The sequence below is a fragment of the Falco punctatus genome, assembly GCF_963210335.1.
Source record: "Falco punctatus genome assembly, chromosome: 4".
In the NCBI taxonomy this organism is placed as follows: Eukaryota; Metazoa; Chordata; class Aves; order Falconiformes; family Falconidae; genus Falco; species Falco punctatus.
In genome coordinates this window covers 72,617,835-72,632,327 of record NC_137583.1, presented here as the reverse complement: position 1 = coordinate 72,632,327, position 14,493 = coordinate 72,617,835, and the positions used below count along the sequence as shown (strand labels likewise).

Genomic DNA, 14,493 nt, shown 5'->3' with positions numbered 1-14,493 from the left:
TTTCAAGTCTCTCAGGAGAGTCTTGTTGCTCACAAGTAACACTGGTGAAATGTTATTTTTGGAAATGTTATCCTATGTAGCGTTTTCACCAGTGGCATTCCGAGCACATGAGACTAGTGCTGTTAGAAGTGGGTTCACAGCATTGTCGTTAATTTGAGAAGCTTCCATGACTTCTGCAACCCATATATGCTTAAAATAAGCAGCATGCAAGTTCTGTAAGGCTCTAGTAATAAAATCCCCAGGTAGAAGTGCATCGATAACACAAATTTTAATCAGAATATATATATATATATATATATATATATATATATATAAAATAACTATCAGAGTACAAGGGCCTGGAACAACACAGAATAACATGGAATAACATGGAGCAACAGAGCGACTGCTGCTTTTATGAAAGGGTAGGAGCCACCAGAGAACAGACTACGGAATTTTAGTCTCAAGAAAGTGATCAGACTTACTAGGCAACAAATTATATTTTCACTCTCTGTGATAGCTTCAATGGCTATTGGATCAAACAGTGTTTCAAAACCAAAGGGATTTGATGGGTAGGTGCTCAATATGCCAACCTGGTAGATATGTATAAGCAGCCATCAGATAAATTTCAAAGCCTGAAACGGAGAATCATATGTAATCTGTGTCAATGAACCTTGTTTCTTGATTCTGCTTCCCTTGTAGCTAAAACTTTTTCCACAGTACCTCTCAGCGCAGTGTAGCTTTTAGATATTTTAACCTTTTTCTAAATGGGATCTACAGCTCTAAACATGTTTTTTTTCTTTTAAACCTCATGAAAAGCAGCTGAGGAGCTGTAGGAGCAAAGGTCTCTCAGCATATATATACTTACTAGAGTGAAAGGGAATTAGTCATATAAGCCAGCATTTTAAAATCCTTCCACGCTAAGATTAATTACTAGATATTCCAGGAACTTTATCATCAGTCCAGTCACTCCTGATGTCCTTGCTTTGTGGTGTATGTAGAAGTTGCCTTTTTGGCACTGTATGTTATTTCCTGGAGGGCTTCAAGGGTTGCAGTTACATGTTTTTTTATGTGAACCAATGTTGCTGCACACATTTTTAAGCTACAGGAAATCTGAGCAGTCTGTATGGTTTTCCTTGGTTATAGTACAATCTGGGAAGTTCCACCACAGGAGTCTAATCTGGTTTTGGTCTGAATGCATGGGGATTAGTGCTAACAGAAGTTGCATGTGAGACTTGCTCACAGCATGCAGAGAATAGCCAGTTGCTGCCCATTCATGAATTCTGCTGTGTTTATCTCAGGGCATTTTGGCTTCAGTTTCCACATATGTAGTCATAGCCACATGGAGCAACCTTAAGTTAAACCATCTCCCCTCTAAAACAACTGGGAAAATAAACACCAGACATGTTAGAGATGCTCTGAGAGCTCTGCACTTCGCTTACCTGTGAGTTTCAGCATGTATCCCACCACAGCCAAGGATCACACAGGCTGCAGCCATAAATCAGAGCTAGTTTTACAATAGCTGGCCAGCACAAAGAAGCATGCTTGCAGCAGGACAGAGCACAGCACGTGCCAGCAACCCGAGTACTAGCAGCTTGCTCGGACTGAATTTACAGCCCTTGCTGAACCCTGCTGCTTTCCTGTTACCCGTGCTGGCTCACTTTGGCTGTTTGCAGCACAGACTTGTGGCTGCCCGGGGATGCGCCGTGGAACACCTCTACACACTTTGCTAAACCATGTTGTCACAGACCCGTTGTCGTTTCACAGCAGGCTTTCATTTACCCCTGGCTTCATACATCTTTGCAGATCAGCAGCGGTGTTTCACAATAATTTTAAAGCAGGGGAGAAGGTGATGAAATAATTTGTTTTCCAATTTGCAGCAATTCACTCTCAGTAAAGCCACTGACTGACATATTTAACAATTAATACATTTTCTTGCTAGAAATGCAAAGATGCACTCTATTTGCAGATGCAATTATTCACAGTATTAACAACATCTTAGGGTATTTTACAGAGAGCAATGTAACTTGATACGGAGATTATGAAAATGCCTCCCGGCAAGGCTGATATTTGTTAATCATAGATCCCATGGAGAACCACAATTTCTTACTGCCAAAGATACAAAGAAGATTCAAAGGTCATGTGGTCCCTGTTTGAAACACCTAACAACGAAGGGTGCTGGCTGTATTTCTGCAGCAGCAGCACAGCCTCAGGGCTTCAGCTTTCTGAGGGCTTATAGTGCTGCTCTGGTACCACCAAAATGTGACAACCTCCTAAGAGCCCGCAGCCTTGCCATATTGACAACGTGATTTTCCTATTGCTAGCCTGGATGGCTATAGAAAGACTGAAACTGTTTGGAAAAGATTTTATTTTCTATGGAAAACAATAGCTTTTCATCAAATAACACTTCTGTCTGTGCTTTCACTTTCCAAGCCCTGCAGGTCTGCTATTTTTACTTTACCAGTATTTTTTTTTCTTTCTTTTTTTTCCCTTCTTTTTCACCAGTCTTGGTCTTGGATCAGAGACAGATGAACCTGGGCTATGGGTCACAAGTGGGTTTTACTACATGCTTTTGTCAACCAAGTTGGCCAGTCAAATCTAGTCCTCGATTTTTATACAAATGATAAACACGGTTAAAGAAATTGCATTGAATTATTCTAAAGATGTTTGATTCCACTTGCTTTGGTGATGACAGTGGTTAGGCAGCAAACAATCTTAAGATACTAAACCTTGAAAGACTTGGGTTTGGTCTGGGGGGGGGGGGCGTGTTTTTGTAATAAACTGATGCAATACTCTTGTAGCATATGGCTGCCAACCCAATCATTAACTTTGAACGTAACACAATGCTACTTCTGCGCTCTGAAAATATAATCAAACTACCTTTTCATAATATTATACTTGTTACCTAAGTTTATTCTTAAGTACTTTACGTACTGAAGTATGTATTTAGTAAGGAAGATGTGGAAATATTAGTGAATGCTGTATGTTCCTTTGCACTGATGGGTTCGGATACATCATTTTTACCTATTTTATCATATTTACCTGATTAGAAAAAATAATTATTTAAAAAATATTTTGCATTTATAGGTTTTGTACTTGTATGTTACATTTACAATTTATCTTTTTCATATTTATGTTGCTTATCATTAAAAATATGTATGTGCTTAGACCAACAGTAACTGTGCTGTAAGAGTTCTGGCTTCTGTTTTTAAGGATATTTTGGGTTATAATCTGACATCTGTTTTATTACCCCAAAAAAACCATAAGAGGACATTTTTAGGCCTGTAATATCAGCTTTATTTACCATTTGTATTTTCAATACTTTTGGTCATATTTTTCTGTTTGGAGTTGGATTGTTTTGTTTGATTGGACAATCAGATTGGATTTCCTCTAGAAGATGTTGTGTATTATCTCTGAAATCTACTTCTAAAATGTGAGATCTGATCTAATAATAGGATTACTCTCATAAAATGTGATCTGAATTGAGGTTCCACAGTAGTAAAAAGCAAACCTGAAAAGCCCTGCTGGGGTGCCAGGTGATCTCAGAGGCACTCTACACAATAGACATATTTATTTTTCAAGTTGCACCTGTAAGCAAAGGCTAGGTAACTTTTTTCCCTAAGAAGCACCTATAAGGATGCTTAGATCCACATTATTTATCTGCCAGGAGGCTCCTGTAACCATCATGAATAGTCTATTCTGAAAACAAAGTTTCTTGAGACTAGGAATGAGAAGAAGTGTATTAGTTTTTAATCTAGTGGTTGAATATTCCAAGAATATTAGAATATCTTGAGATTTGATTCCTGTTCTTAAAGGACATTTTAATTTATCCAATGCCTTTTCTGTTAAAAAGCCAGAATAGTCTCACTTTGGAAATAATTAACTGTTCTGTACTTCTTTTTATTGATCTGTAAGTTATAATTTCACTGTTTTATTATACTATTATTTCTAATCAACATTATATATATAAATGTTCAAAAAAGAGATTGCATTTAATTTATACAGTGCAAGACAATTAGCAAAATTACTAATTCTGTCAGATATTAAGAATAATGAAAGCATTAAATGTACGGGGACACATACTTGTGCATGAAAGACACATATCTTGAAGTTGGTTTTTCTTTTCTCTTTCAAGCACAATAGCAAATGTAGGAGACTGGTGAATTTTCATAGAATCATAGAATCATGGAATAATTTGGGTTGGAAGGGTCCTTAAAAATGACCTAGTTCTAACCCCCCGCCATGGGCAGGGGCACCTTCCACTAGCCCAGGTGTCTCAAAGCCCCATCCAGCCTGGCCTTGAACACTGCCAGGGATGGGGCATCCACAGCTTCTCTGGGCAGCCTGTGCCAGTGCCTTACCACTCTCACAGGGAAGAATTTCTTCCTAACATCTAATCTAAACCTACCCTCTTTCAGTTCAAAGCCATTCCCCCTTGCCCTATCACTACATGGCCTTCTAAAAAGTCCCTCTCCATCTGTCCTGTGGGCCCCCTTTAGGTACTGGAAAGCTGCTTTAAGGTCTCCCTGGAGCCTTCTCTTCTTCAGGCTGAACAACCTCTTTTTTTCTTACAGCACAGAATGTAGTTATGCAAATGAAGAGATTATATATAAGCACTATACTAGATTGCGGTAAACAAACTTTTATTGCAGTTGCAAACAGCAACATGAATGCTAATTAAATAGAGTTTATAGCCTGTTATTGCACAACAGCATATGTGCAATCCAAGAAAAACAGAGCAGAGACTCAGCTATGTAGTGAACTGAGGGTGCAGCGTGGAGTAGCACGCGTTTGACAGCAGCACTGAATGAGGAGCACTTACGAGCAGCACTTATCCTAAAGTCTTAGAGCAAGAAGGGTGTAAGAAGTTTTTTTCTTCTGCACGTGTTCTGCCTGATACTTTGGTGTGCGTTCTGTTTGCATTGCTAATTGGTAAGAAAGGCATGTAAAAGCTCTGATTACAGCTTTAACCTTATTTATTTAAGGGGGAAAAAAAAAAAGGAAGAGAGATTATCTGGTTGTACTTACACTGGCAAAAGTTCCTGGTAAAAGCCCTTCTAGTTTACATTAGTGGCTGAACAAACACTGCAGTCAAACTAATGCTTCTTCCAGAAGGAACTTAAATGAAGAATCACTGAATGGGTGACCACTCTCAGCTGGCCACTTTGTTGCTTTAGGACATCACTGCCTCAGCAAAAAGGATGGCCAAAAGGCTGTTTTACTGGCTCGAGAACTATTGCACTCAACATACCAGTAAGAACCAAGAGTTAATTTTGTTTTAAATTAGCATACTGGATTTGAAACAGCAGGAGTTCAGGAGCTGATTCATGAACAATAGTTTGGCTGCAGCTAAAATTTCGGTCCAGGCTATCTCAGTGTGTTTACTGTCATTGTTCCCTTTATGCTGGGTGACATATATAGCAAAACTGAACAAAACAGCATTGGGTTTGGTAAAAGCCTGGAGTAGAGACTTTTCTGAAAGAAAACAACCTCCTAGTAAACCAAACCGCAAATCCCTGAGCAGTTAATCATGAGATTCACACTGATAAGTAATTCTTATGACATTGGCCATACTACTTATGCAAGTAGCCATTCACCAAAGTATTACTCTGTTGTTAGGAGACTTGCTCTAATACACAGGTGTTGGCTTTTTTTCATGTGTGCTTGATCTATTCTAAATGGTTTTTGTCAGCCTGCAGAAATGAAAACATGTTTTTTCCTATGTGTTGAATAGTAGATGAGCATTTAGAAGATAAAAAAATGTTTACTGAAGTAAATATTGAATTAGTTTGTATAAAGTGCTTTGGAATACTCGTATGAAGTAAGAATTGTGTTAGTGTTTGTGAGCCATACTGAAATGTATCCAAAAGAAAACTTACTGTTTGCGATTCTGGCATCCAGTTAAAAACTAGTGCAGAGCACTTTGTAACTCATGAAAGGTTCTATGAAGCTAACAGAGCTAGGTACATGAATCATTTGCAGGACTCATTTTGCTGTTTTTTACATACAGCTCATTCAGAAATCTAAGAAAACTAGGGCTTACATAATAGATGCACATGAATTGTTCTATTTCTTGATGTCTTTGTCATTCAGGTGGGAATGAAAATTTTTGCTGCAGTTAGGCAGGACTAGTAGCAAGGGCTGGGCTTCAGGGTTGCACCCAAATTTGCTTTTCCTACTCCTAGAGCATGACCAAATTGTCCTTCAGTTTCTCTAGCTAAATCTGGATGTCAGCAAATGAACGGGTGATCCTTCTGAGAGATGGCCCAACCCGGAAGCCAACACATTAAAGGTTAATTTGGAAAATACCAGATGACTTCTGCAACCTTCATCTGTATCTCTATGTAATTCTAAAATTAAGTTAATTTAGCGTAATATCAATGTCAAGCAGCACTTAAGCAAGCCATGCTTTAAAATTTTCTCTGGCTTGTTATTTTGGGAGTCTGAAATATGTCCATCTCACTAAAACTACGTTGTTAGAAAAAAATAAAGAGACTGATGATGGTGTTCCTCTGCTATTGTCAGCTCTACAGGGAGTCAGTCATGGGGAAACATTGATTAATGTATGTTACTGTGAAACCTGCAACAACGGATTTAGAAGACATATTTTTGTGGTGGATAATCCGAGTATCAGCTTAAAAAAATTCACGTGCCTTAGTTTTCAGATTATTTTTTAATATTGGCATTGGTTAATATGACACTCAAAAATATTTTTTCTGTCTTCATTGACTCCTTATACAGGATCAGGCCACAGGCACTAGTCTAGGAATAAATAGCTTCAATATTCTTGGTTTTATAGTAACTTCTGGTTCAGGACTTCGTGAGCTGTGAATGAATAAAAAGATGCACACTGACTATATTAAAAAAAAAAAAAAAAAGAAAAGAAAGGAAACAAAACAATTGAGTGAATTTGATTTGAATATTGCCCAAACAAAGCTGTAAAATATCATCCTGAATTTGTTTTATTCTCAGGAAAAAATATTTAACGTACAGAAAAAAGACTAATTACCAAAGATCATGATCTGCTTTCATTCTTGAGGAGGAAATTGTTTAATGCTTTGCTCATTATCACTGTCTGAAATGTAATTTTCTTACAGTTTTGCTAGAATGTGCTCCACATAATCTTTCAGAATTAAGGCTGTGGCTAACAGGCTGTTTCTTCAGTATTTGTTGCCATGGAGCTGCCTCTGCCTATTGAATTCACCTGGGCGGTCTTCAGATGGCACACTGAAGTTGATTCAGTCTGTCACGAACGTGTGCCTTCAGCGACCACAGAATTTCATAAAGGCCGTCAGGAAGAGCAAGTCCTGCTCACATTTCCTGTTAAGGCATTGTTCTAAGTAAAGTTAAAGGTTCGTTTTTTCATGGGATGCTTTGTGAGATCATTGATGGCCTGACATTCCCTCCTTGAAGGAACAATGCTTCGTCATGATTGTTGTTTGCTGCCTTTTTCAGAAATATCCATTCAGGAAACTAATCCAAGAGCGAATGTGGACATGTTTCACCACGGCTTTTAGCAGGAGCAGTAGCTCCTGCGCTACCCAGCAGGGGCGGAACAGCATTGTTTGAGTTTTAATGTCCTGAGTGTCACAGGCTTGGATATCAATACATTAGCTGTTGGCTTTTAACAGATACGTCATTTTAAAAGTTGATCCTTTAGTATTATTTTTGTCAGTGTAATCCCATCATGCAAAAGTATTTTTTTTTAGAAATTTTACATTTATATATATATATACTATATATTTTAGAAGTCTATTTCAAGCTATTTTTTCTACAAAATAGGCAAGGGCAAAATTGAAGGGAAATTTGTTTTCTTAGCATCTAATGATATAAAGAAGCCATCCAGATTTGAGAAAATGTCATATAAAGTACTTGAGATTGCATTTTAAAATACATGGTTTCAAAATAATATTAAAGTAAATATTTAGCTACAAAATATAAAGCAAATCTGACTGATGTGTGCCACACTTTTCTTCTTTGTACATGACTAGGAACAAAATGTTGCTACTCTGCTTCTGGCATTTTTTTCTACAGAAGTTGTATGGGATGCCATTGTGACATTAGTATGAAAAACTGTCTTCAGCACAAGCTCAGTTCTTAGGTTTTCGAAGGACACTTCAAGGACAGTTATTTTAATAAAATGTAGGGCAGCACAGAATCAGAAAGGAAGATGGCGAGGCCTTATGCACTGTTTCAGGTGGACAAATGTTTCAAAATTTTACTCTGGAAATAGGTAAGATGCCTTTGATGGCAATTAAACAACTGGCTAATACAGGACTTACATCACATTATTAATGTGACTGCTAATGTTTTATTTTTCAGAATCATTTTTCTTATGAAACTTGAAGGCTGCTAAAGCTTTATTGCAATCTGTTTGCTTATAAAATGAGAGCTTTAATTTTTGTGAAGACAGGGGGGCAGCCGAATAAAAGAGGCTTAGCAGTAAGGGAGAAAAGGGAGGAACAGACAAAAGCTTGAAGACTTGTCTTTCCTCACCCTCCTTTTGCTGCACAAACTCAAAGGACTTACCAAAAATTACTTTAAGCCAAACTGATGTTATTCTGCAGTAATGTTTTCAAAACTGACCCTGGTTGCAGTTTGATGTTTATAGCTAAGCTGCTTGAAGGGCTGGTGTGCTGCCAGGAAGGAATTCCTGCAACCCTGCTCTGAAGCTGCGGATTCCTGCCGTCTCCCCCTTCCCCTTTCACCCTGGCAGTTGCACTTAATGAACTTTGTGGTAAGATGGCCCATGGAGATAAAGCAGCAAAGAATTAACCCTATGGAAAGGTAATTAATGTCCTGCTACATTTTACTTTTAATTCTTGAATGGAGTCCCTCGGGCTTGGAGAAGCACAAGTAGTGAGCAATGGAGCATCAGGTTAGCCCAGCCAAGGCGAGGAGGGAGGGAAACGACTTCTGGCAAACGCTCGCTGTTAAAATCAACTTGATGGTAACATGGAGCTGTGCCATCAGCGATCTGCGCCTCAGATCTGTGCATGTATAAATTGGCAAAGAATCTGTAAACTCTTAGGCGTATTAACTCTGCCAATAAGCTTGGTAATGATGAGTTAACTGTCAACCACACTGATGGTTTTGCAATCCTCATACAGATTAGGGGTTGTCATTGTCTTTCCTTACACCATTTATTGTGAATGAAGTTTTGCTTTGGTGCCACAAATAAGTAATTGTTGGGTGGAAAAAAATCTATGTCTTCCCTAAAGCAGAGAAGCCCAAGCTGAGCACAGGGCTTAATGAAGGGTAGAGGAAAGGCCAACCTCAAGAAGCTGAGAATTGCTCGGATGCTGCCTTGGACACAGGCCGCATGGTCTATTAAAAGCTGTCTCTCATGTCAGTAACTCACATGAGCTGGGCATATTTGTGGCTGTGAGTGCTATAAAGCCTTTTTGTGCTCTTGTGATTCAAGTATTTAATAATGAGAGCAATAACACTATAAATAGGAACACCATAGTTGGTAAGGTCTGGGGATACAAAAGGAGATATGTGGTCTCAGTTATGACAGGAGGGCAAAGAAAAAGGAAAGAAAGTATCAGCTAAAACCAGCAACTTCGGCAGAAGTGCTTTATCAAACATAAACTTTGTATACAACCCGTAGACAACAAAACTGCCTCTCACAAAGTGAACAGCTTGCGAGCAGGAGCGTGCCTTTTTTGGTCACATTTTGCAAAGGGCTGAAAATATGTGCTTAGTAGGTGTTGTGGCTTTTGCAAGTATTGCGAGCCTTCCTGTGCATTAGGAATGTTTTTGCCAGTGTTTCTGTCTTGCTTATATCTTCCATCATGTAGAAACCCTGCTCTTTCCTATCCTGTCCCCCTAAAATACAACAATATAAATCAAGGCTTTGCTGCATGGCACCTATATCCTAAAGAACAAAGCATAATAAGCAGGAGCTGTAAGAACGGATCTGTTCATTAAATCCAGCCAGGAGCTGTTGTGCTCTGATACAGACTGATAATAGATTCATAAGTGAGCTTGTCTGGAGCGGTTTTGTTCAGACTTGTCGTGTGAAAGATAAAAGTACAAAAATAAGAGGAATCTCTTGTTTGCATTTGTGGCAGCCAACTTCCAGTTTATCACTGGAGAAGAAGATGAACCGTGTCTCTTCTGAGATATTAAATCCAGGTAATCGAGTGAATTCTTGTTTTCACAATATTGAATTTCTGGCTACGATGCATTTTCTGCAGGAGGTGGCACAGAGTAATACATGGGCCACACTTATTTTTTAACTGATATTCATAGAGAAATTTGCTGTATCAGGGCTTTAAACATATGCTCAATTAGAAGGATTTTAGTAGTTTCATAAAAGTCATTGTAAACTCACCAGCCTATATTTATTCAAGTTTTTAATGATCTCCCTTGCGCCTAAGTTACTAGCTTTTAGCTGCATTTGCACAAATATCAGCCAACTATCCTAGGCTTATTTTTGCACATTCAGGTAGTGGCTATAGGCTAAATCAACCCTGTACTCACTGTACATGTGTGCGAAGGTTAGGACACTGTACTGACACCACATCCTTATCTAGGTGGTAAAGAACAATCAAATATGCAAACTAATACAGTGCTCCTTGCTCTAAAAGAACATCTGATCTCTCATACAACAAAAAAAGCTATTTTTTTGATACCCAAATCAGGTTATCTTCTTTGCCAGCCTAGGGTTTTGGGGTTATTTTTTTTTAAAAAAACCCAACCAAACAAAACAACTTATCTTTTTGTCTGGTCTTCTAACATGTACATGTTTAGAAAAAAATCAAATAAGCATGCACAACACCTCTCCATTGCAGATAAAACCGTACAAAAAAATGCAGCAGAGTGGTTTTCTGCTGAGAAGTGGTTAGGCATAGCAGGTTGTTTTCCCCTTGAGAAAGAACGAGCAATTTGGAATCTCTGCATATTGTTTTTACACATTGACCCTTATCCTGGAGCAGATGTGGCCAAAAACAGCATGCAGAGGGATGACTGCATGTGTATGTGTTCAGCTGAAGGATTTTCACTGCACATTTCAAGGTTAGAGAACTCTGTTCAATGGCTAAACAAAAGGAGTGAAAACAGGTTAAGATACTTATTTTGCTAGGCTAATCTTCTAGCCACTCATTACATCAAGGCAATGAATGATACTTGCTACTGAAATACAGTTAGAATACTTTTTTCTCAGCAAGAAAAATGAAATAAACTTACTAGAATTTGGAGGTGACTAGTGGGGTATGTGGGTTCTTTTTAAAGAAAACCGTACAACACAACAGCTAAAATTTGACTATTTTTGTAAAGTCCCTTTTGTTTATTTGTGCTTTAAAATCTTCTTTCCTGAGTCCCTGCTTTCTTACGACCCTTCTATGTGTGTATATAAACAAGCAAAATCTTTACATTTTTTTATAAAGGAAAAAAGACAAAGTAATCATAAAAGATATAAGACTCAGCAAACATGAACTTCATTGGATATATTCAAGCTCTAATTTATGAGGGAGTAGAAACACCCTTTCAACACAAGATACACAATTTATGGTCTTAGAATCTGTAATGCTTCCAAATGATCTTTACTACTCTCAAAGCAGAATGGTATACTTCAGGGGGGAGGAAAAAAAAAAAAAGTGATAAACTGAAAAATCCAGAGGGCAATATGAAGGACCATTGTTACGCAATTAAATAACTTCCACTCCTTGCTCCCCATGACAGACAATAGGTGATCTCAGATGGATGCCTGAAAATTTACCAAGTAAATGTACTGAATCAGGGTAGATCAAGCGCCTTTTGTAGAGAATGGTTTGAAACAGAAAGGTAAATGGTTCCAAAGCTATAAAGGTGTTAGAAGTCAAAGCCAACATCTTTCAGTAACACCTGCCCCCGCTTAGCAATCATTAACAGGAATACTGTGTTTAGATTCTTTAGTAAATTTTTACTTAGATATGATCCTTCCTTAATTATTGTGACGGTCACAAAAAGTAATCCCATTAAAACAATCTAATTTGGAAATGACAAAGAAACAACTACTTCAAGACCTATATTAGCAGGTGAAGTATGCATTCTTCCCACCAAAAGTGTAAAGAGGAAATATCTTTTTGGTTACAGCTGCTAAGAGAGTATCTGGAAGCAGTCCAGGCTCTAGCAAACTTTATAGTTTCAAGATTATTCAGCATCTCTGTTGAACTACTTGAATGAAATGTAAGAACGTAAGAGAGATTCTCTTCACTTAAAATTAGGGTTCTGTTTTGCCACAGACAACAACTTTGACAAAATTCTAGAAATTATTTTTGAAGAATACCATGACAACTTTTCAAAATGAAATGAGAAACTTTTTGGAGAAGTGAAAGTTCTCAAGCATCTTCAAACATAGGAGCACTTCCACTTGCAGAGAAAGCCAGTGCCTTCACAAAAAATGGGTAGTTCCTGCAGGATATTTTCACTATACACTTGAGAAAATCCATAGGCGTAAGCTAATTAGAGAGGAAATTTATTGGCTGTTATGAAAAATGTGGTGAATTGGCCACACAACTGGGAGAAAGCTTGAAAGTACTTGAAACGGAATGGGCTTTGTGCTGGTTTCGGTTCGCTGGCTTCTGTGCCTGTATGTGACTATTACATTACTCCTAGCAGTGGCTGCCATTTTAAGTCTATACCATTAGGCCACCCAGAGTCTGCAGACCCATTTTTCACTGCTCACCACCAACCGGTAAGAGGTTTCACCGTCAATCACAGCGTGCTACCGAAACCCTAAGCCTCCCCTCTGGTGCTGCGTGGGGACATGGCTGCGACCCGCGGGCCATGGCGAGGGGCTGCAGGCCCTTCCTGCGCCATCGTCCCCGCCACAGGCCGTGGTGCTGTTACGCGGTCGGAAGGCTCAGTCTCCGCCAGGACAGCCGTAAAGTTGGATTTTGCTTCCAAGCAATGAACGACAGATCATTGCAGGGCTGGAGGGTGATTTTCCTGGGCCAGGTTTTGAACAGGTCTTTCAAGCCTGCAGGACACCTGGTAACACCGCAGTGCTGCTAAGGCGTGTATAAAACCAGGGGGCTTCACCTCGCCTGCCAGACAGGCGTTACTCATCCCTTGCCGATACGCACATGGGACTCTCCGAGGAGTACACGCAGAAACCGTACCAACGGGACGGACCTATGGCACTTTACCCCTGGAAAGCGCAGGTTTGTTCCCTGAGGCGACCGTGCCTCGGGCCCCGGTACGAGCCGAGACATGCGATGCCGCACGGGCAGGGCCGCGGGAGGGTCCCCCTGCCCCCGCCGCTCTCCCGGCCGCGCCCAGCGGGCGCCCCCCCGCCACCCCGCCCCGCCCCCGAGCCGCCAGCCGCCGGGAACTGCCCCGGTGCGGGAACTGCCCCGGTGCGGCGGCGGGAGCAGGCCCCTCCCGCCCTCGGCCACGGCCGCGCCGGAGCTGACCCGGCCCGGCGCACGCCCACCGGCCGGCCCACCCTCCCGCGGCCCGGCGGGGAAAGCAGAGCGTGCCGCCCCCCCGCGCCCCCAGCCCCAACTTTCTCGCCCGCCCCTGCACCGCCCGCCGCCCCCGCCCCGCGGCGCCCGGCGGGTGCGGGAGGGAGGCGGGGAGGGAGGCGCCGCCCGGCCGCCGCCGGGAGGGAGATGCTCGTTGTCACTTTCCCTCTTCGCCACGCGCCGCCCCCTGCCCTCCCCCCGCGCCCGGCGGCGGCGGTGCCCCGTCCCCCGGCGCCGCGCCGCGCTCTCCCCGCCGGCAGCAGCCAGGGCCGCGCCGCCGCCCGTGCCCCCCCCCGCCCCGGCATGGCCGGGCGCTGAGGGGCGCCCCCCGCCCCGCCCCGGCTCGGCTCGGCTCGGCTCTGCCCCGCCGAGGGGCTCGGCGCCCAGCCGCCCGCGCTGCTCGCCAATGGTCCAGAGCGACATGTCCAAATCGCCTCCCAGCCCGGCGCAGGAGGTGCAGATGGAGCTGCTGGACAATCCCCTGCCCGCGGCGGCGGCGGCGCAGGTACGGCGCGGGCGGCGGGGCCGGGCCGGGCCGGGCGCGGCGGGCTTCGCCCCGGGGCGGCGGGCGGCGGGAGGGGGCGGCGGGGCTGCCGGCGCGCCCCGGCCTTCAACTTCGGGTGCCCAACGCCGGAAAAGTTTGCGGCTCCCCCGAGGCGCCCGGCGCCCCCCGCCCCCGCCAGATGCCGCTGAGTTACCGCGCGCGGCGGGACCTCCTGCGGCGGGAGGGACCCCGCGGCCCGGGGTGGGGGCGGGGGCGCGGCGCCCTCGGGGCGCTCTCCCGTGCACGCATCACGCGCCTTGGCAGGCCACGGCCGCTTGTCCCCGCTCCGGTGACCTGTTGTGCCTGTACCTGATGCTCACCGCGCACTGCTTGAAGCCCTCCCCACGGCTGCACGGGCTGCGGGCAGCCGGTGTGCGTGGGGTGCGGCGATTCCCGCTGGCTGGCTGAGCAGGAATTTTGGGGGAGCTGAAGGTGTGGAGCACGCTGCAGGTTCCAGCTGCTGGGTCAGCCTGCAGCGGGCGGTTCTGCGGGCGTCGCCGAAATTTTAAGGACTCG

General features: G+C 42.8%; 1 protein-coding gene across 1 annotated transcript in view; it reads left to right on the top strand.

Moving 5' to 3' along the window:
* The first annotated feature begins 305 nt into the window (after positions 1-305).
* The window catches only part of CACNB2 (calcium voltage-gated channel auxiliary subunit beta 2), a 269,587-nt gene continuing 255,399 nt past the window's right edge, over positions 306-14,493 (top strand). The window contains exons 1-2 of the mRNA XM_080382793.1: positions 306-5,766; positions 5,806-13,938. Coding sequence (XP_080238919.1) covers positions 13,180-13,938 — 759 coding nt within the window. The 5' untranslated portion in view covers positions 306-5,766; positions 5,806-13,179. The remainder of the gene's footprint in view (positions 5,767-5,805; positions 13,939-14,493) is intronic.